The sequence below is a fragment of the Choristoneura fumiferana genome, chromosome 5, assembly GCF_025370935.1.
Source record: "Choristoneura fumiferana chromosome 5, NRCan_CFum_1, whole genome shotgun sequence".
Classification (NCBI taxonomy): Eukaryota; Metazoa; Arthropoda; class Insecta; order Lepidoptera; family Tortricidae; genus Choristoneura; species Choristoneura fumiferana.
Window position 1 is genome coordinate 11,809,137 of NC_133476.1, and position 22,846 is coordinate 11,831,982.

The 22,846-nt window shown below is 38.4% G+C and overlaps 1 protein-coding gene across 1 annotated transcript in view; it reads left to right on the plus strand.

The window, feature by feature from the left end:
* Window positions 1-22,846, plus strand: part of dpy (fibrillin-like protein dumpy) — a 141,064-nt gene that overhangs the window by 90,056 nt on the left and 28,162 nt on the right. Inside the window, exons 73-97 of the mRNA XM_074087894.1 lie at window positions 282-581; window positions 681-986; window positions 1,168-1,806; window positions 2,060-2,374; window positions 2,701-3,027; window positions 3,133-3,432; window positions 3,504-3,809; window positions 4,609-5,238; window positions 9,136-9,456; window positions 9,541-9,867; window positions 9,971-10,273; window positions 10,551-10,859; window positions 10,974-11,597; window positions 11,688-12,002; window positions 12,112-12,435; window positions 13,798-14,097; window positions 14,254-14,559; window positions 14,746-15,378; window positions 17,908-18,537; window positions 19,280-19,588; window positions 19,875-20,804; window positions 20,900-21,214; window positions 21,360-21,692; window positions 21,788-22,087; window positions 22,175-22,480. Of these exons, the coding sequence (XP_073943995.1) occupies window positions 282-581; window positions 681-986; window positions 1,168-1,806; window positions 2,060-2,374; window positions 2,701-3,027; window positions 3,133-3,432; window positions 3,504-3,809; window positions 4,609-5,238; window positions 9,136-9,456; window positions 9,541-9,867; window positions 9,971-10,273; window positions 10,551-10,859; window positions 10,974-11,597; window positions 11,688-12,002; window positions 12,112-12,435; window positions 13,798-14,097; window positions 14,254-14,559; window positions 14,746-15,378; window positions 17,908-18,537; window positions 19,280-19,588; window positions 19,875-20,804; window positions 20,900-21,214; window positions 21,360-21,692; window positions 21,788-22,087; window positions 22,175-22,480 (10,008 nt within the window). The remainder of the gene's footprint in view (window positions 1-281; window positions 582-680; window positions 987-1,167; window positions 1,807-2,059; window positions 2,375-2,700; window positions 3,028-3,132; window positions 3,433-3,503; window positions 3,810-4,608; window positions 5,239-9,135; window positions 9,457-9,540; window positions 9,868-9,970; window positions 10,274-10,550; window positions 10,860-10,973; window positions 11,598-11,687; window positions 12,003-12,111; window positions 12,436-13,797; window positions 14,098-14,253; window positions 14,560-14,745; window positions 15,379-17,907; window positions 18,538-19,279; window positions 19,589-19,874; window positions 20,805-20,899; window positions 21,215-21,359; window positions 21,693-21,787; window positions 22,088-22,174; window positions 22,481-22,846) is intronic.

Genomic DNA, 22,846 nt, shown 5'->3' on the forward strand with positions numbered 1-22,846 from the left:
TGCTCGATATTAATAATAACGGCAACAGGTAGACGCTTGAAATATTCACAGAATGTTTAGTTGCATAATCATTTTAAAAATAAACAATTAAATTAAAATAAAATAAATATTTAAGGGGGCTCCCATACAAAAAAACTTGTTTTTTTTTCGCCTTTTTTTGCTAATGTCTAATGTTGTATAGATAATGGTACGGAACCCTTTTTGCGCCAGTCCGACTCGCACTTGGCCGGTTCTTATTCTTATTAAATTTCAATTAGGTACTATATTTTTGTCTTTTTCAGAGCCTACATCAATTGACCCATGTAACCCATCTCCATGTGGATCAAATGCTAACTGCAATAATGGAATATGTACTTGCATATCAGAATATAATGGTGATCCTTATTTTGGTTGTCGCCCTGAATGTACAGTCAGTTCAGATTGCCCAATAGATAAAACATGTGTAAGGAATCGATGTGTTAATCCATGCACAAATACATGCGGTACAAATGCTCTTTGTCAAGTGGTAACACATATGGCAGTCTGTACATGTCCAGCGAGAACTTCAGGCAATGCTTTTGTCCAATGTAATCCCATTAAAGGTTAGTTTTTATTTCATTACATAAAATTCTTCATGATATCAGTTTTTCCTTAATATGTTTAATAAAATGAAATAAATCTTATATAATTTTCGTTCCCAGTTGATCTACCCGTAAACCCATGCCAGCCAACTCCATGTGGACCGAACAGCCAATGTAGAGTTTTCAATGATCAAGCTGTGTGTTCATGTTTACTTGGTTTCCGTGGTGCACCTCCTTCGTGTCGGCCAGAATGCGTCGCTAGCTCTGATTGCCCACTTGACAAAGCCTGCTCCAATCAAAAATGTATAAATCCTTGCCAAGGCACTTGCGGGGTGGCAGCTGAATGTCAAGTCATTAATCACAACCCCATATGCTCCTGTCCAACACAGACGACAGGAGATCCTTTCACGAGATGTATACCTATTCGTAAGTTATATATGATTATTTAATAATTTTGTTACATTATGTACGATAAAAATGAAAATTGAGATAACAATGCCAGTTGCAGTTTTAACTCAGCAGTTGCGGTCTTACAGGAAGGGCGATGTGAGACGTGAATGAAAGGAACAGCGGCCATTTTAGTTATGAGATTTTATTTTATTTACAGCTATTGCTAGCACACCACTGCCGACCAATCCGTGCCAGCCATCACCCTGTGGGCCCAATTCGATTTGCCAGCAAACCGGAGGAGATTTACCGTCGTGTCAATGTATGCCAGAGTTTATAGGAGCACCTCCAAATTGTCGCCCTGAATGTATAGTCAACAGTGAATGTATGCCACAAACGGCATGTATTAATAGAAAATGCCAGAATCCTTGTTTGAACGCTTGTGGGATTAATGCAGAATGTCAAGTTGTGAGCCATACTGCTATTTGTAAATGTCCAGAAAGTTATACAGGCGATGCGGCAGTTCAGTGCTCTCCACAGGGATTAATATCATCCTCTCCGTTGTCTCCTTGTTCTCCATCGCCATGTGGACCGAATGCTGAGTGCAGAGAACGATTCGGTGCCGGCGCCTGTTTGTGTAGAAGCGGATATTTCGGTAACCCGTACGAAGAATGTCGTCCTGAATGTGTTGTCAGTTCAGACTGTCCAAGTAATAAAGCGTGTACTACAAATAAATGCATTGATCCCTGCCCTGGGACATGTGCGTCGAATGCTGATTGCCTAGTGGTTAATCACTTGCCCTTGTGTACGTGCCCGCAAGGTCTAACAGGAGACCCATTCAGACAATGTTTCAAACAACGTAAGTTTATTAATGTGATGATGTTAGAGCAATTAATAATTTATATTATAAACATACGGTTAAAATACGTATGATGACTCTCTTTAAAGTTTGGTTATTATTATATAAAAGTGGCGTACTTAAAATTTTCACCAAAAGTGATTAGATTATATGATCACGGCCCTCAGCATTGCGGATGGGTATCCAATCGGTAGATTTATTTAAATATTCAGGAGAAAAAAAATGTTACTTATAATATTTTATTTTATTTCAGCAATGGACAATACACCAATAAATCTGTGCCAACCCTCTCCGTGTGGACCCAATAGTCAATGTCGTATATCGAATGGCCAAAGTGTGTGTTCTTGTTTACCTGAGTACAGCGGTACCCCGCCAAACTGCAGACCCGAATGTGTCGTTAATGCAGAATGTCCTTCTGATAAAACGTGCCGCAATCAAAGATGTGAATCACCTTGTCCTGGACCATGTGGACAAAACGCAGATTGTAGAGTTGTAAACCACAGTCCTATATGTACATGTCAAAACAGATACACCGGAGATCCATTTTCGCGGTGTTACTTGTACACGGGTGAGTAAGACATTGAAATTACACACACACACTAGCTGAGCTGGGGCCGCTTCGCGATCTCGCATATGCATAATACTTCTTTTTATTTTAATATTGTTGTTGTTTTTTCTTTTTTATTTTACTTTTTTATTTTTTAATGTATTTCAATTATGCTTTTTATGTAATGTGCGAGGTCCGAATAAAATATTTCTTTCTTTCTTTTTTTAAATTAATTAATTTCGTTTTTCGTTCTGTATTACAGTACTTTTTTTATTTAAGAGATTATTGGAGAGCATTTTTCAAGGTTTTAAAAATTATCTGCAGATTAACATATGTTTTTGTTTTAGCACCAACTATATTTTCGGCTGAACAAGATCCATGCACTCCGTCACCGTGCGGTCCCAATTCTCTATGTAGAGATTTACGCGGCATACCTTCGTGTTCATGTCAACCTAATTTTGAAGGCACTCCGCCCAACTGTAGGCCTCAATGCACGATAAACGAAGAATGTCCCAGTAACTTAGCATGCATTAATCAAAAATGTGTAGACCCCTGTCCTGGGTCATGCGGCATAAATGCTATTTGTCAGGTCACAAATCATATTTCCGTTTGTGCTTGCATGGATGATTTCACTGGAAATGCGTTTACACAGTGCAACCCTATGCCTCCTGCAGGTAATTATATTTGGATTTATGATTGCAACCATAACTTATGTAGCTCAAAAACATGTCATATATATAGTTACTATTGTTATATTTACCAGAGAATTAATATTTTAGTTGCAGTACAAGACGACCCATGTAACCCATCGCCATGTGGTACGAATGCGCAATGCTCAAATGGCCAATGTGCTTGTATCACAGAATTCCGCGGCGATCCTTACGTTGGATGTAGACCCGAATGCGTACAAAGCTCAGATTGCGATCGTAATTTGGCCTGTATAAGAAATAAGTGCAAAGATCCATGTCCCGGCACTTGCTCCGCTACTGCAACATGCAGCGTTGTAAACCATATACCCATGTGCATTTGTCCCGAACGGATGACTGGAAATGCATTTGTTGAATGTCGTCCAATAGTTGGTAAGTATTATTACAGTAATGTTAATATTGAATTATTATAAACAGAATCTCATAAAACAACTTGATTTCAGAACCCATTATTACGAATCCCTGCCAGCCATCACCATGTGGGCCTAACAGTATATGTAGAGATGTCAATGGTCAAGCTGCTTGCTCATGTGCGCCTAATAACATAGGTTCGCCTCCGGCTTGTCGTCCCGAATGTACTATTAGCGCGGAATGTTCTCTCAACCAAGCCTGTAGCAACCAGCGTTGTGTGGATCCTTGTGTTGGCTCTTGTGGAGTAAATGCAGAATGTAAAGTTGTTAATCACAGCCCTATATGCTCATGTCCTGCATCTTACTCTGGAAGCCCATTCTCACGGTGCTTCAAACTTCGTAAGTTTTTAGATTAGGTACTCGAGTACCTACTACCTACATACTAACACTAAAATAAATAAGTAACAAATCATGAGAGAATCAATTAACATTAACTGACATATTCCCAAATGAAATAAAGTTTCTTCTGTGGGTTACCTACGGTTTGCTGATAAACTTGAGCATTTACTTGAAACAGAACATCGAGCATTCGCCGTTTTTAAATTTGTTAATCTGAACAATGAACAGAGCCAAGCATATAGTCAAACATTGCTACGAACATTTACACGATCGTAGAAACGATCACGATAGGGAACGTTCTAGTAAATGCTCGTCAAAAAAAAATATTCACGATGATATCGGACGGATGGTCGGCAAAAAGCTCAAAGCAAATTACCGTAATTTCGCTGGAATGCTCGCGAGACGCTTCTGTTTATTTTGTGAGCATTCGCTAGAATGCATATTGCAAGTGACTGTTCAAGTCTATCAGCACCTTACTGGACAAAAGAATCTATATAGATATAGATAAATATCCCACAACAAGTATCTCAACAGAATTGGCAAGAGAGTACCACTGTGAGGGATAGACATAAATCACATCAGTTGTTTGTCACAAACTAGTTTGTAGCTAAATGGTGGAACAATGAAAAATACAGATATGAAACTACCTATGTGGAATATATTGTTTTAGTGTCAGCCAATTGATAAAAACGTACTTTTGTACGGCCCCTTTCCTGGATTCGAACCTGAGACAATATATATAATAAACTAATGGCTAAAAAACTAATATTGGTATCTAAATTCCTAATAATTATTACAGCCGAACGATTGCCGGTCCCCATCAACCCATGTACACCATCACCTTGCGGACCTAACTCTTTGTGTAAAGAAGTCAATGAAGCTCCTTCGTGTACTTGCTTAGAAGGCTATCAGGGTTCAGCACCATACTGCAGGCCAGAGTGCACCACTAGCGAAGAATGCTCTTTGCATTTAGCATGCATAAATAATAAATGCTTGAATCCATGCGACAGTGCGTGTGGTTCACATGCTAACTGTATAGTAGTGAGTCATTCACCTAATTGTATTTGTCCGTTTGGATACGGCGGTGATCCATTTATTGCATGCCACCCGGCTCCGATGCAAATAGAGCCAACAACACCTTGTTCACCTTCACCTTGTGGAATTAATGCAATTTGTAAAGAAAGAAATAACGCCGGCTCATGTTCTTGCTTGGAAGGTTATATTGGTAACCCTTACGAAGGCTGTCGGCCAGAGTGTGTCGTAAATACAGACTGTGCATTGAATCAAGCTTGCCTCAATAATAAATGCGCGGATCCATGTCCTGGAAGCTGTGGCTCTAACGCAGTATGCCAGGTGGTGAACCATTCACCATTATGTACGTGCTTAAATAGTTACACCGGTGATCCATTCAGATACTGCGTTTATCAGGGTAAGTAATAAAATAAAGTGAAAACCCTCACTATAATCATTTGTTTTATCAAGAAAGAGGAAAAAGTAGACAATAAATCAAATATCTACAGGGCGTCCCAAGACTATGCCACATGGAGGGAAAGTATCTTAAATATTGTAGACTAGCTTTTGCCCGCGGCTTCGCTCGCGTTAAATTTGAGATAAGTAACATACATTTACTTTCTGCGATCCTTCTTTCGTGTTTTGATTGATTTTTCGGAGAATTAAGTACATGGAAATACAAATACAGACAGAAGTTGTTTTAGACAGATGGCGCAATCATAATTCGTAACTATCTTTGAAACCCTGTTTCGCTGATACAGGGGTAGAATTTTAGAAAACGTTAAAGGACTACTCGTTTCTTTTGTCCACGACTTCATACACGATATAGGATTATATCCCGAGAAATTGTATTAAAGTTCCCGCGGGACATGAGTTACTGTTATGATCTATTTTAATATTCTTAACCCTTTACCAGGCGAAGGGATATATTCCTCCCACATCTTATATCGGTTACCGTAGTCAGGTTTTAACTCCAAACCTCCTACAAAATATTTTGTCGATCCCTGAAAATAGTATTTTATTATCTTCATTCACAACACGCTTCTAAATCGCGTAAAATATCTTTGGCAGCCGTTTAGATTCACTTGAACTCTAATTTCAGTAAACTACGGAGAAATTGGAACACTTTCCTTAATTTCTATGAAACAGAAGTACATAGATCGAACAATTTTTTGATATTTTATAGATTTTGAGTGTTGAAAGGTAATGTAATCTTAAACATTGCTAAATATTCATGCATTTTTGTGTATGACTAAAATTAGGATGTGGGTTGACATCATCCCATGGCCTTATTAGAGTTTAACTGTGCGGGAGCTATTCTTCCCATGGCCCGGTAAATTGTCTTGTCGTGTCATAAAAACTCGCGTAAGTAATAAAACTGTTTTTGTGTTCAACCTAGAGCGAATTCATGTACCTAGCTGTAAAATCTCCTTTTAAAGACTTTCCTTGAAGAATAAGATGTGGGAGGAATATCCCTTCGCCTGATCAAGAATGTAATAAGACAAAATCGAGTATGACAGTTAATTACTTAGACAGGCGATGGGATAACCGTAACCCACATTTTTATTTCTGGTTTAAAGGAACATCTCCGACTTTCGTAAATACATTTTTTTACAAGGCTTTAAATACGGTTGTAACTACTACTAAATTAGGTACGTATGAAGACACGCTAGTTCTAAGGGGCCTGGTAAAGGGTTAATTGTTGATGAGAGACACATTGTAGCTTCTGTATTTGAAAGAATTTTGAGAATCTTCCCCGAAATTGTATTCACTTATTTTTATTCTGCGGAAAGTTTGCCTTTTTTTTAAAGTAGTGTATGTCAATCAGGGGTAGTGTAGCTTTCTATTGGTAAAATAATTATTAAAATCATCTCAGTAGTTTCAGAGATGACCCCCAACAAACAAAAAAACAAAAAAAGTTGAGATATTTTCCTATTCTTTCTATTTCTCTAATCTTTACCCTAGTGCACCTCTGCATTACTTTAGGTCCATCTATGCCAAATTTCACACCGTAGCATGCTGAACGGTTGTGTTGCTCTGAAGATGAGCTCTGGTTGAGTTCGAAACGCGTCAGTGTAAAGTGGTGGTGGTGATAGATGGATTTGCGTGATTTGTGTGTTCTTACAGTGTGTAGGTGGAGGAACTGCATGAACACACATTGCATGGGCACAAAAGTAGCTATCATAAAGGTCGCGGGTGGGCAAAGTAATTGTGTCAGCTCGTTGAACGTACATGTAACATTTCGTATCTATGCTATCAGCCCTTGAGGAGTTCCGTCATTAGCAGACGACCCTGGCTGCAGCATCAGGCGGTGTATATCATATAAACGCATTGTCATTGAAACTTAACAGACATGTAAAGTCTTTTGCGTGTGCCATCAACTTTTGAGGAGTTCCCTTCTACGGAGACGATCCTCGCCAGGATGAGCAGGATGACACTGCTAAATAATTGTTACCAGATTTACATCAGTTTGCCAAATCTCCAGTCCCCAGTTTTATTGGTTTAGCTTATGCGTTTTCTGATTCAGTAGGTAAGTATATAAAACCCTCTTTATTCGTTTTATCCCGTGGGATATTCGGAAAATCTTTGAAACAGTTTTTACCTACCTGCATGCCAAATGTACAGTTTGTAATATTTATAATTACGGAGTTAGGGCCACTTTGAAGCGAAAATATAAATCCCATTTTATTCCCTATCCCGTAGGAATTTTGATAAATCCTGAAAATAGTTTTTAGCTGTTAGTATTACCTACTTGCTCGCCAAATTCGAAGTCTCTAATAATTATAGTTACGGTAAAAGGGTCAATAATTGAAAGTGAAAATACAAATCCCATTTATTCACTATCCCGTGGGAATTTCGAAAAATCCTTTCTTAGTGCGCGTCTACACCTATTACCTACCTAAGGAACATATATTCCAAATTTCAAGTTTCTAGACCTAGCGGTTTGAGCTGTGCGTTGATCTATAAGTCAGTCAGTCAGTCAGTCAGTTTCTTCTTTTATATATATAGATATAAAAAAGATAAGACAATTTTACTAAAAGGAAACTTCATTTTGATTTTAAAAACAGTTTGAACTGCATTCAAAGATTTTTGAATAATCGCCTGTCTGAACCAGGAGTCGAACCCGCCAAATGGTCAAAAAAACCGGTCAGGAGCGTGTCGGACACGCCCAAGATAAGGTTCCGTAGTAGCCAATACGAAAAATCAAGTAAAATCTTAGGATGCTATTTACTCTTAAACTACTAATAATTCTCAAGCAATCTTAGCCGCTATAATTTTCCTTGTAAATTTGATATACTTACTATCATCCTGTTTTTTTTTCCCACCCAGCAGTGTTTAGATCTCGCTCGATTTTAATGAAAATTTGCACATTAAAGTTGAATATTTCGCAAACAGATCACTGAACCGAGAAATCGTCCTGGCAACCCCAAAATACAGCAGGGCTACTACGAAACTCGAAACTCGAAGTTCGTGTCGTGCGGTCCCTCTGACACTTATACTATTAAATACGAGAGCGAGAGGGACGGTACGACACGAACTTCGAGTTTCGTAGTAGCCCTGCTGGGTTAGTTGAGAAAATATAACCACCACTTTACGACTATGGGAAGTACCCTAAAAATTTTTTTTATTTTACCACTGTCGGCGTTACTGATATGTATATTCATGCCAAATTATAGCTTTCTAGTACTAACGGTCTCTGAGCTTAGCCGCGGACGGACAGATAGACAGACGCGGCAGACATGGCGAAACTTTAAGGGTTCCTAGTTGACTACGAAAGTTACGGAACCCTAAAAACACCCGTAATTGTAAGACACCGATCAAAAGGCTCAATCGGAAGTTTCTTTTTTCAAGTAACATAGCGTCTTAAAAAAAGGAAGACCATGAAATTTTACATTTATTTAAAATAATTCATCACCTGTTCCGTTGTCTGTCTGTCTGTAATCAAATCTTGCAAGTTAAATTGGACCAACTGCCAGTAATAGTTGGATTGACTTGAAATTTATAGGTATACTTATGTAAACTGCGTGACAATACAATAATCTGGTAGTGACATCCTGGTAGTCCAGCCAGGATCGTCTCCACAGGACGGAACTCTTCAACGGTAATTGGAGTCGACTTGAAATTTGGTATGCGAATGTAGTTTGGGTGAATTTTTTTTTTTTTTACCAAAAACTTAATTTTAAGATCAAAATAAAGTTTTCTTTCCGAAAAATTGTCTATCTAATCTACTATATATATTTAAGATACTTTCCCTCCATGTGGTATAGTCTTGGGACGGCCTATATAAGTAAGTAAATAATTGCTGTTTTTGCAGAACCTCATCCGCCACCAACAACAATTGATGTTTGTTTCCCATCCCCTTGTGGTCCAAATAGTCAATGTAGATCAATAAACAATCAGGCAGTGTGCTCTTGTTTGGCGGAATATATAGGCGCGCCACCTAACTGCCGACCTGAATGTGTAGTTAGCACAGAGTGTCCACATGACAAGGCGTGTGTTAACAACAAATGCGAGAACCCGTGTCCAAAGCCATGTGGTTTGAATGCCAATTGTAAAATAATAAACCACAGTCCTATATGCTCCTGTAAGACATCATATACTGGAGACCCGTTCACAATCTGCACCTTCGTTCAAAGTAAGTTACTTAATGTATAATTTATCTATATAATATTGTGCATACTTAAAGCTTCCAATCTTAGTAATATTTTCTTGATTTTAGTTCCAACACAACCAAGTATTGACGAAAACCCATGTTATCCGTCACCTTGTGGTCCTAATGCTGAATGTCGTAATATACGAAACACGCCGTCATGTTCATGTATTGAAAATTTTATTGGAAGTCCACCGAACTGCAGACCAGAATGCACAATCCATTCAGATTGTCAAAGTGACCGCGCGTGTATGAACTCAAAATGCCAAGATCCTTGTCCTGGCGCATGCGGCGTTTTCGCAAAATGCGATGTATTAAATCACGTCCCAATATGTACATGTGATGAGGGATACATTGGAGATCCTTTCACTAGCTGCAGAATGAAGGCACCAGATGGTAAATATTATACCTATTAGGTGCCCAATTAGTTTTCCTGTCACGCAATTCGCATTCGCATTTTCGTACAACTAATATATAATTCTTACTTTACTTTCTTCAGACGAACCTCTCATTAGCAACGCTTGCACAAACGTACGCTGCGGTTCCAATGCTGAGTGTGTAAACGGTCAATGCCTATGTTTACCTGAATTTAATGGAGATCCTTACTTCAACTGTCGTCCTGAATGTGTTTATAGCACCGACTGTGACCAAAGCAAAGCCTGTGTCCAAAAAAAATGCGTTGATCCATGCGTAGGAGCGTGTGGGCAAAATGCATTATGCAGCGTTGTAAATCATATTCCTATGTGTAGCTGCAATGCGGGTTTCACTGGAAATGCCTTCGTATTATGTAACCCGATTACAGGTAATGGTTATTTTTCCTAGTAGATAATTATAAGGTTCTTGTAATTCGACATAAATATCAATATCAAGGCTAACAGTGAGCACAAATCGAATTATACTACTATTTATATTTACCTATATAAAGAGATTACCGTACAAAAAGATTCATAAATGTTAATACAAAATTCTTGCCACGCAACTTATGACAAAAATCGTAGTAACAAAAAAGTGGCGCCAACGTATAATTTCTATTATTTATTATCGTACTCTGATCGTGTCAATTAATTACTTGTTTTTAGCAACATCCAATGAAAACCCATGCAGTACTGCAGCATGTGGTTCTAACAGTCAATGCAGGAACATAAATAATCAAGCTGTTTGTTCGTGCCTGCCCTCATATCTGGGCATCCCACCAGCCTGCAGACCAGAGTGTGTGGTAAACGCTGAATGTTTACAAAACCAGGCCTGTATGAAACAGAAATGCGTAGATCCATGCATAGGAGCGTGTGGAATCAGAGCTACATGCAAAGTTATCAACCACAATCCTGTCTGTACATGTCCACCGACCTTTTCGGGCGATCCATTCGTACAGTGTACTTTCGTGTTCAGTAAGTATTTCATTTAAATAAGACATTTGGCAATAATTAATGCAACTTCAGTAAACTATCAAAAATACTGTTCTCGTTAGAAAAATGTATCCTAATGAATTTCATTTCTAATAGGTTCACCGGAAATTGTCAATCCATGCCAGCCTTCACCATGTGGACCTAATTCCATTTGTAAAGAAATAAATGATAGTCCATCGTGCACTTGCATGCCAGATTATAAAGGTCAACCACCTTACTGTAGGCCAGAATGTATAAGCAACAGTGAATGTGCCTCACACTTAGCTTGTGTCAATCAAAAATGTAAGGATCCATGCGTTGGAGCATGCGGATCAAACGCTGAATGTCGAGTAGTCAGTCATTCAGCTATGTGCGTTTGCTTACAAGGTTACATTGGTGACCCCTTCAGCCAATGCACATTGCAGTTGCCATCGGAAGTATTAACACCGTGCACTCCATCGCCTTGCGGTGCAAATGCTTTGTGTAAGGAACAAAATAAAGTAGGATCGTGCACATGCAATGAAGGCTACTTTGGAAACCCATATGACGGGTGTCGCCCAGAATGTGTGACTAATTCCGACTGCCCAGGAAATAGAGCCTGCATTGGAAATAAGTGTCAAGACCCATGCCCTGGCACATGTGGGATTAATGCGGAATGTACAGTGATAAATCACTCCCCAACTTGCAATTGCATATTGGGTTACACTGGTGACGCTTTCCGCAGGTGTAATAATGTTCCGCGTAAGTAAATTGATTATTTTGAAATAGTATTTGTTGTCAAATGCAAGCATACATAATATTAAAGATTATAAAATTCGTTTTTTTTTCTAGCTTTTAATACTCCTCCAAGGAACATTTGCAACCCGAGTCCGTGTGGACCAAACAGTCAATGTCGAGAAGTAAATGAACAAGCTGTGTGCAGCTGTTTACCTAACTACATTGGTGAACCTCCGTTTTGCAAACCTGAATGCTTACTAAATTCGGATTGTGATACAGAAAAGTCTTGTGTAAATCAGAAATGCGTAAACCCTTGCCCTGGGCCTTGCGGTCAAAAAGCAGAATGCAGAGTATTTCATCATAATCCAATTTGCAGTTGTACATCAGGATTCACTGGAGATCCATTTACAAGATGCTATCCAACACCATGTAAGCTCTCATCTGTGTAAATAAATCTCTCTCTCTCTCTCTCTCATCCGTTTTTCTTTATTATTGAAATGTTTATAACACGAATTTTTATTTTTTATTTTGTTTATAGTACTACAACCATCACTCGTTGAGAAAGATGCATGTGTACCATCACCTTGCGGTATCTTTGCAACATGTCATAACAACGGCGGACAAGCATCTTGCTCCTGCTCGCCCGATTACTTTGGAAGTCCTCCCAACTGCCGACCGGAATGCGTGACCAACCAAGACTGTACCAGTTCGTTCGCGTGCATCAATGAAAAGTGCAGAGATCCTTGTCCTGGATCATGTGGACAAAACGCACGATGCTCCGTTATGAATCACATTGCAATATGTACTTGTGTAGAAGGTCATAAAGGCGATCCTTTTACTGCTTGTAACGTTGTACAACAAGGTAGGTGCAATTATCAATTTTATTCTCAGAACGTTTGCTTAACGCAATCCGAGATTTTTTACGACACTATTTTTGTATGCAAGTGATTAATGTTTTCGGATGAGTTGGTTGGGGACGACTTGGTAACTTGGTATAGTTGGTAGCATACTCGGCGCGTAAAACCAAAAAACCGGCCAAGAGCGTGTCGGACACGCCCAAAATAGGGTTCCGTAGCCATTACAAAAAAAAATACGTAATATTTTTCTCAGGATTTCGTATTTTATACGGAATGTTCCAAGTTTAAATATATTTATACCTTAGGCAGTTGTTTAAGAATAAAACTACTAAGAAAACTTAGCCGTGATAGTTTATATATAATATAGTTTTCCTTGAAAGTTTGATACACTTACTACCATCCTGAATTTTTTCAAATTTTTCCACCCACCGGTTTAGATTTAAGAAGGGGGGACGCTCGACTTTAATGAAAGTTTTGCACTTTAAGGTTGAATATTTCGCAAAAAAATCAATGAATCGAAAAATCGTCTTATCAAATCCCTAATGGTTTTAAAAGACCTATCCAACAATAATCCACACTATAGTGTTGGATGAGAAAAAAAAATCACCCCCACTTTCCGTCCATGAAAGGTATCATACTTTTTTTTTTTTTAAATATTGTACCATTTTGTCGGCATAGTTTACAAATATATCCGTGCAAAATTACAGCTTTCTAGTATTGATAGTCTCTGAGCAAAACCGCGGACGGACGGACAGATAGACACAGACATGGCGAAACTATAAGGGTTCTGTTTTTGCCATTTTGGCTCCGGAACTCTAAAAAGGAGGTTCAATTCAAATCTTATCCGGTGTACCCAAAAACTTTGTTAAAGAAAAAAACTTAGGTAAATTCTCTACTTCCTAACATAGGTACTTTACTACTTCGTTTTCATTATTATTTTGAAAAGACTCTTGAAAGATTTGCAAAAGCGCCTGGTTGGCACAACTAGACACCAAAGGGCAGCTAGTTTAGTGAAGGTTAATTTAATTTAATGTAATTTATTTCAAATATAATTTAATTGTATTTGTTTTGTTATGTATTGTATTTTGTCATAATGGGATCATTGCCTAAATAAACAAATTTATTATTATTATTATGTCTCTCAAGGAATTAGCATAGCTATTTAACGAGGAAACGATGCCAGCCTTTTGGACACACGCCGCAGGAGCAATTTTTAGATTTAAATTTTAGTTAAAGAAAATAGTTTTTTACCCAATTGCAAGGAGAGTTACCTATACGTGTACCTATATGTTTTTATTTTAATGTTAATTTAGCTATTTAATTTATTTTGTTATTTAACGTAATTATACTTATTTATTTGGTTGCAGATCTTTTGCCAACTGATTTATGCAACCCGTCGCCCTGTGGCCCTAATGCTGAATGTGAGGATGGCAATTGCAAATGTTTATTAGATTATCACGGAGATCCATACGTGGGTTGTCGACCTGAATGTACAATGAGTACAGATTGTCAAAGAAACCAAATATGCGTCAGAAAAAAATGTGTAAACCCATGTCCAGATACATGTGGACATAATGCCATTTGCGAAGTAATAAATCATGTACCTATGTGCAGTTGTCCTGTTGGATTTATCGGCAATTCATTTGTTTCTTGTAACGCTGTTCAAGGTACGTATGAGGCTCACTCACATATAGTTCAACTTGTACTCGTACTTGAATTGAAGCATTGTTATTATTCTGCTCAATTGAATGTAGGGTACAATAATTAAGAGTTAATTTTACTCGTTGAAACAACACATTCCTATAATGTTTTCTATATTACAGTAATGACACCAACGGCGCCCTGTAATCCCAGCCCTTGTGGACCAAATAGTCAATGCCGAGAAGTAAATAACGTAGCAGCTTGCTCCTGTTTGCCGGGATACTCTGGTAACCCGCCTACATGCAGACCTGAGTGCACGACTAGCGCTGAATGTCAACTAAATAAAGCTTGCAACAGTTATAAATGTATAAACCCATGTACTGGAGCTTGTGGTATAAACGCTCAGTGTGAAGTTGTAAACCATAATCCAATTTGTTCTTGCCCTAACGACTACACAGGAGATCCGTTCACTAGATGCATTCCAAGACGTGAGTAAAATAACTTCCGGTAAAATATTACAGTTCTTATGTTCTTTTAAAGGTGTCATCTTTGTGGGAGTGTGAAGAAGAGCATCTTTTTGATGAACTTGTATTTTTTTAAATATAAAATCAACCATGAAGTAAGCAAAACGGCATGTACTTGTTGATTTAAACACGAATATTATTACATTTCAGCTCCTGAAACTCCACCTCAAATTAACCCATGCACACCTTCACCTTGTGGTCCTAATGCAGTTTGCCAAACCATTAATGAGTTACCGTCATGCTCCTGTATGCCACAATATATTGGAGCACCACCTAACTGCCGCCCTGAATGCTCCAGCAACAGTGAATGTTCAAATAATTTGGCGTGTATTAACAATAAGTGTGCTGATCCTTGCATTGGAGCTTGTGGTACTATGGCTGAATGCCGAGTTGTTAGCCATACGCCGAACTGCGTATGCCCACAGGGATACATGGGTGATCCATTTGTTTACTGCTCTCTTCCACCCGATACTGAGCCTCTTCAGCAGCCCTGCACACCGTCACCTTGTGGGAGTAATGCTATTTGTAAGGAACGAAACAACGCCGCATCATGTGTATGTTCTTCTGGATATTTTGGGAATCCGTACGAAGGATGCCGTCCGGAATGTTCAGTTAATACAGATTGTCCTTCCAATAGAATATGTCAACAAAACAAATGCCGCGATCCTTGTCCAGGCACTTGTGGAATCAACGCCCAATGCCAAACGATTAATCACTCTCCGATGTGTGTTTGCATCCAAGGTTTCACAGGAAATCCTTTCCAGAATTGTATACCTATTCGAGGTAAGTTTAGTATAACTTAACTTAATACAATACAAAGACTCCTTTTACCTCAGCAGCTCAAACATTCAGGTTTTGCTATGACAAATCAGTGAGCAAAATCGCATTCTAATGGTGAAAGAATTTTTGAAATCGTTCCTGTTTTTGAGTTTATTCGTAACAAACATCCGAAAATCCAGATCTTTCCTCTTTATAATATTTACTAGTATACAGCGTGTATTTTTGATGCAACCTCAAACTTTTTAAAGGTAATAAGTGAAGGTCCTAATACGCACACTTTATTATGTTTTGGTTAAAAATGTAGACTTATTATTTTCCTTATAAATAAATTACCACGCAATGTATCACTACGTGATACTATTTTGTTTTTATTCAAAACGTCGCACTTGTTGACGTGACAGCTGTCACAGAACGTTTCTCTCTCGTATCAAATTATTGTACGCATTACATTTCTGGTCGAAAAAAAAAATTTCGCTTCGGTAGTTAATTCTAAATTAACAATTTGTTTTAATATCGGTTTACATCACTTAAATCTCCGTGTGGTTACAGTTTGAGGCTATATTATATCAACAATACACGCTGTAGATGGAATGGACCAAGTAATAAATGGGTTATTTTTCGTAATGCCCTGGTATTATGAATAATGACTAATACGATATAGCAATTTAATAATAACTATTCAAATAATTAAATTACCCGGACATTATACATAATGTATATGACGTAGGTACTGCGCAGAGTAGGTACTACACATTAAAATTAAACCTAAATTAAAATTAAAAATAACACAAAATTTCTTCGTTTTATAGATGCTTTTACCTATGAAATAAATATCTATCAAAATATGTAAAGGAAGTTATATATAACGATATTAATGATTGAATTCAATTCTGGCACTCGCAGGTGGCAACCGCGGCACGCTCGCTTCGATTGCTCGGTTTGTGCTTGTTTTGGTCATAATTGAACGTAACACGCTCCTCCTCGTCACGCTCATCGTCGCACGCACCCAAACTTTCCGACTGAAGAGTTTATAAGGCTTTATAATAACTTTCAGACCTAAGTTGCCCAAAATCATAAACTAAATATTACTTAGACAAACAGACCTAGCTTGACAGCGTGACCGAAAGTAAGATGGGCCTGTCTGTGTAAATTTGTAAATGTCTGTGTGAGTTTTAGAGTTGCCCTCACTGCTAAATATGAGTTGTCGATAACCATAGGTACCGTATCCCCAGTATCCCCGTTTAGCCGGTATCGTCATAATAGGTAAGTTACAGTACCTACAAATTTTTCAGTACTTGAAAATATCTGTCACTGTGAGACAGCATCCCGCTATGCACATTTATTTTCTTGTGAGGCTCCCAGCCTATTCGATTCAAAATTCTGATCCACTTATCTTTGATCACTGAATTGACGGGAACCTGGAAGTTTTTTTAATATGTGGCCACACTAATACATACCTACTTACTCTGTGAAAGTTTCAAGTATATCTACTTATTATCTACCTATATGCGGTTCCAAAGATACAGCTCTGCGACAAACGCACAGACAGACATACAGACAGCCAGCCAGAGGAGGCTTAGTAATAAATAGGGTCCCGTTTGGCACCATTTGGGTACGGAACCCTACAAACAAAACACTGATTTTTTGTTTGTAAACAAATAGTTATTATGTTTAAAATCATTAAATTTTCAATATTAAGTTATTTTACTTTTATTTTCTCAAATCTTTAAATCGGAGAAAAGCAGCTACAAATTTTAGTACAAAACTATTGGAAGAATATTGATATAGGTATCGATAAAAAATATTCAAACTCTACGCCATAAGTGCTCAAGTTCACGGATACAATATATTTTTAATTAACACATAATTATTAGAAATCAGGCCATATTTATGAAATAGACTATTTACCGCTTCATATTAGCATATTAATAAGTAAATTTGAGAATACATTCAATGAAAATAAGAGCAAAGAAAATGGACAATCATAGTTACCTGTGAAATGTATGTTTATTTGGGTAATTGCAGTAGGTTGTATCACAACTCAACAAAGAACACGACACCATTCTGGAATCCTACCGTTTTATGCAAAAAAATTGAAAGGATTGCAGAAAAAAACACAAAAAAAATACGACGAAAATTTTGACAGGAGGCTAAAGGCGGCTAACTGCTTCAAAACGGGTCACGCTGTCATTTTGATTTTATCTCTTTCCCACAAATAGCTTACGCCGTAAGGATCGGTTTCTTCACTCACACCACTGTTGGTCTATTTAAGCTAGTAATACATAGTTTATGCCCAAAATTGAATTGCAATCAAATTGCCCACCGATTAGGTACGTAGCAATATCAATGACCAGACAATGTGATAAATATTAAAGTTTAGAAATAATTAATCACTTGGCCCGGTATAGATTGCCATTACTCATTAAAAAAAAAAATTCCCGCGGCAGGCATTATAATTAATGCCCTCACTATTCACTTGGTCTATGACATATATTTTACATAATTATCTTACTCTTGAAACTATTGTTGCAGATATGGTGAAACCAACGGATCCATGTTCCCCATCGCCATGCGGACCTAACAGTGCCTGTAAAGTGATTAACGATCAAGCAGTGTGCTCATGCAGGCCTGAATATCAAGGAGTTCCACCAAACTGCAGGCCAGAATGTATTATCAGTGCTGAATGTCCAGCAAACAAGGCTTGTGTAACTCAGAAGTGTTCTGATCCATGCGTTGGACAATGTGGACAAAATGCTTTATGCCATGTTATAAATCATAGTCCAATATGTTCTTGCATGGAAAGATTTACTGGCGATCCATTTAGCCGTTGTTATTTAATAACAACCCCTGTAGAATTCGCAAAGCCTAGTAATCCGTGTTTACCTTCACCCTGTGGACCTTTTAGCCAATGTAGAGAAACAAGCGGTATACCATCATGTACTTGTTTACCAGACTACATTGGGGCCCCGCCTCAGTGTCGTCCCGAGTGTACAATTAATGCGGATTGTCCCAGTGATATGGCTTGCATAAACCAAAAATGCAGAGATCCGTGTCCAGGCTCATGTGGATTAAACGCGCAATGCTTCATCAAAAATCACACACCAATATGTACCTGCATTAAAAACTATTTAGGGGACGCTTTTACGGAATGTAAATTACAAGGTAATATTTATTTCAAGTCATACAGGTGTTTTTACGTGATAGAAAATTACTGTTCATAACTTTACTAAAGCTTAGTTTAACTAGTGTTATTTCATTGGTGATTTCAATACTTTGAATTTGTGATTTAATTTGAAGAAAATATGAAAATTCAGAATTTAGTAGGACTAATTTAAACAATTAAGTTATTTGTCCACTTTTCACTGTTTAACTTAACTATCGTTTTGTATTGCTTGAAAAATCTTGTACCTACCCATAGGCACTTATCCAACGCCGGTGGGTAAGCGATTAGCTATCAACTACTTTCTCACTCATGAAAAGAACAATAGAGGTAGAGATCCAATGTTAGTAAAATAGATATACATAGTAATAGTCGATCGCGGGCTGTTCACACTGTCGGCAAGTACTCTCTCGCCACTAGTTTGTCACAGCTACAGGAGCTATTAAAAATAAAACTCGCTCAGCGATTCTCGCTTGGCAGTCAGAACTCGCGCCGAGAGAACAATCAGCTGTAATTTTACTCTACAGAGCGAGTGATCGCCCGTCGCGCTCGTACACTCGCTTATATTATAGCCCAGCGACAAAACTATTGGAACTACGCAGTACGCACTCGCTTCTCGCTGCTCGCCAACTTGTTTCTCACTCTCGTTCATCGCCGGCGGTGGGACAAGTGCCATAATTATTGTACAAAAACTGTACTAGTTTTACACTATTTCTTGTTTAAAATTCATTAATTATTCCACAGAAATACCTCATGATGAATTGGATCCATGTAATCCATCCCCTTGTGGAGCAAACGCGCAATGCAATAATGGAGAGTGTACATGCGTTCCCGAATACCATGGAGATCCTTATTTCGAATGCCGTCCAGAATGCGTTCTCAGTTCCGACTGTCCTCAAGATAAAGCATGTGTTCGCAACAAATGCATTAATCCGTGTAACAGCGGTGTATGTGCAATTAACGCGAACTGTGAAGTTATAAGCCATATACCGATGTGCCGTTGCCCTGAGACCATGACAGGAAACGCTTTTGTTAACTGTATACCCATGGAAGGTAATTTAATACAATACGGTATTTGACTATTTTTTATTTATTTGATAAACCTAAGCTTGACAATGCGTGTCATTGAATCAAACAACTATTTATTTTTATTTTGTTTGAGGCTTGCGATAGAGTTTTCAAGTCTAAGTTCGGTCTAGCGAACCATATTAAAACTCATGCTAGAAAAAAAATTATGCAATTTTATTTTCATACTAATTATGTAGAATAGGTATAGCGAATCCGTATTATTATAATATTACGGTTTCAGTGTTACTACATCATATTTGTTTTATTTTAGTTGTGAGACCTGAACCATGCCAACCAAGCCCCTGTGGACCTAATAGTCAATGTCGCAATATCAATGGCCAACCGATATGCTCATGTGTAATTGGATTTATTGGAAGTCCACCTTCGTGCAGACCTGAATGTAGTGTTAGCTCCGACTGCTTACCCAACGAAGCATGTAGTAACATGAAGTGTGTCAACCCTTGCCAAGGAGCATGTGGCGTTGAGGCAATATGTCAAGTTATAAATCACAATCCGATTTGTTCATGCCCGGCATTATATACTGGAAATCCGTTTATTAGATGTATTGTGCAACCATTCGAACCAGTACTGATTAATCCTTGCATTCCATCACCTTGTGGACCCAATTCAATTTGTAAAGTAACTTCGGAAGCACCCTCATGTTCTTGTCTTTCGGGATTCGTGGGATCTCCGCCCTACTGTAAACCAGAATGCATCAGCAATTCAGAATGCCCCACGCATCAAGCTTGCATCAACCAAAAATGTATGGACCCGTGCGTAGGCGCTTGTGGACTTAATGCTCAATGCAATGTCATTAGCCATTCTCCGACGTGTTCTTGTTTATCAGGCTACACGGGTAATCCATTCTTTGATTGCCATAAAAGAGAAGCTGAAACGGATTTCGCATCTCCTTGTCAACCATCGCCTTGTGGTGCTAATGCAATTTGCAAAGAATTAAACGGTGTAGGATCTTGCACTTGCCAACCAGATTATTATGGTAATCCGAATGAAGGATGTCGACCTGAATGTACAATAAATACCGACTGTCCATCGAACAGAGCCTGTTTACAGAATAAATGTCGCGATCCTTGCCCAGGAGCATGTGCTCCAAATGCTGTCTGCCAAGTGGTTAATCATGCTTCACAATGCTCATGTCCTAATGGCTTAACCGGAGATCCGTTCCGATACTGCAGGTCTGACGGTAAGATTTGTTTGATGTAACTTGATACCACCACGATATGAACGATCTTTGTATATATTAAATATATAATAATGCAAATAATATTACTCTTACAGTAATATCCGATGCACCAATGGACGTGTGCCGACCATCACCATGTGGGCCAAATAGTCGCTGCCGAGAGGTTAACAAACAGGCAGTTTGTTCTTGCCTCCCTAATTACATGGGTACACCTCCAGGATGCCGTCCAGAATGCACTACTAGTGCTGAATGTTTAAAAGATAAGGCTTGCATCAATCTAAAATGTCAAGATCCATGCACGGAAGCATGTGGCATAAACTCAGACTGTAGAGTAATTAATCATAGTCCTATCTGTCAATGCAATTCGCAGTACACTGGAGATCCATTCACAAGATGCTCTCCAATACCTCGTGAGTATTATAGAAAACAATTTTCTTGTGAAATACTTACCTTTGCGCATTCAAATACACTTTGCACATGCAAATCATCATAACTAACAATAAACAAAAATTGGGAACAAAGTATTGTAAATTGACTTAGATTTTTTATTTTCAGCGCCCGTATCAAATTCGGAATTAGAACCATATAGAAACCCATGCTTGCCATCACCTTGCGGACCTAATGCAATTTGTCAAGATATCGGAAATATACCCTCATGTGCATGTATGCCTGCTTATATTGGCAGCCCACCAAACTGCAGACCGGAATGTACTATAAATTCTGAGTGTCCTTCTTCGCAAGCATGCATCCAACAAAAATGTCGAGACCCGTGTCTCGGCTCTTGCGGAATAAGCGCTTTATGTTCTGTATCGCAACACACTCCTATTTGTACCTGTCCCGAAGGCTTCACTGGTGATGCCTTTACATCCTGTGCTCCTAGACCACCTGGTACGTATTTTTGAATCAATACTAGATTAGGTATTCATGAAATAAGACTTTAAGAAGTATTTTATGATAATTAACCCTTATTTTTTTACCTACAGTTGCTGATGTCATAGACGAATGCAGTGTGTCTCGATGCGGAACGAACGCGATTTGCACAAACGGTATATGTTCTTGCATTCCTGACCATCAAGGAGACCCGTATACAGGTTGTCGGCCTGAATGTGTCCTTAGCACTGATTGCACACGCAATAAGGCTTGTGTTGAGAATAAATGTACAGATCCGTGTAAGGGTACTTGCGCTGCAAGTGCTATATGTGATGTCATTAATCATGTGCCTATGTGCAGTTGTCCTCAAGGAATGACCGGAAATGCGTTCTACGAATGTGCTCCTATTAACGGTAGGTGTCATTTTCTTGCAATGTGGAGTTTCATGGTTTTAATTCGAAGCTTTTATTGTGTACTTACGTTTCGTAATTGATTTACAGTGCCTATAATCACAAATCCTTGTCGACCATCACCATGTGGTCCAAACAGTCAATGCCGTGAAATCAACGGACAAGCTGTTTGCACATGTGTGCTAGGATATAGAGGAAGCCCTCCATTGTGCCGCCCTGAGTGTACAGTCAGTTCAGACTGTGAAGCAAATAAAGCTTGTAGTAATCAAAAATGCATTGATCCATGCGTCGGATCATGCGGAGTCGAAGCAAAGTGTGTAGTGGTGAAACACAATCCAATATGTACCTGTCCGCATATGTTTACTGGAAATCCTTTTGTGCGATGCATGCCTTTTGGTACGTATTATAAAAAGTAATTGAAAGGTTAACTAAAATATGTAACATAAATAACTGTAAACATTGAAAATATTGACGACCGGATGGCTAAGTTGTTAGAGAACCTGACTACGAAGCTTGAGGTCCTGGGTTCGAATCCCGGCCGGGGCAGATATTTGTGTGAATAACACGAATGTTTGTTCTCGGGTCTTGGATGTTTAATGTGTATTTAAGTATGTATTTATCTATATAAGTATGTTTATCCGTTGCCTAGTATCCATAGTACAAGCTTTGCTTAGTTTGGGACTAGGTCAATTGGTGTCAAGTGTCCCATGATATTTATTTAGTTATTTATTTATTAAAGTTGTTATAACATCATACCGTCCG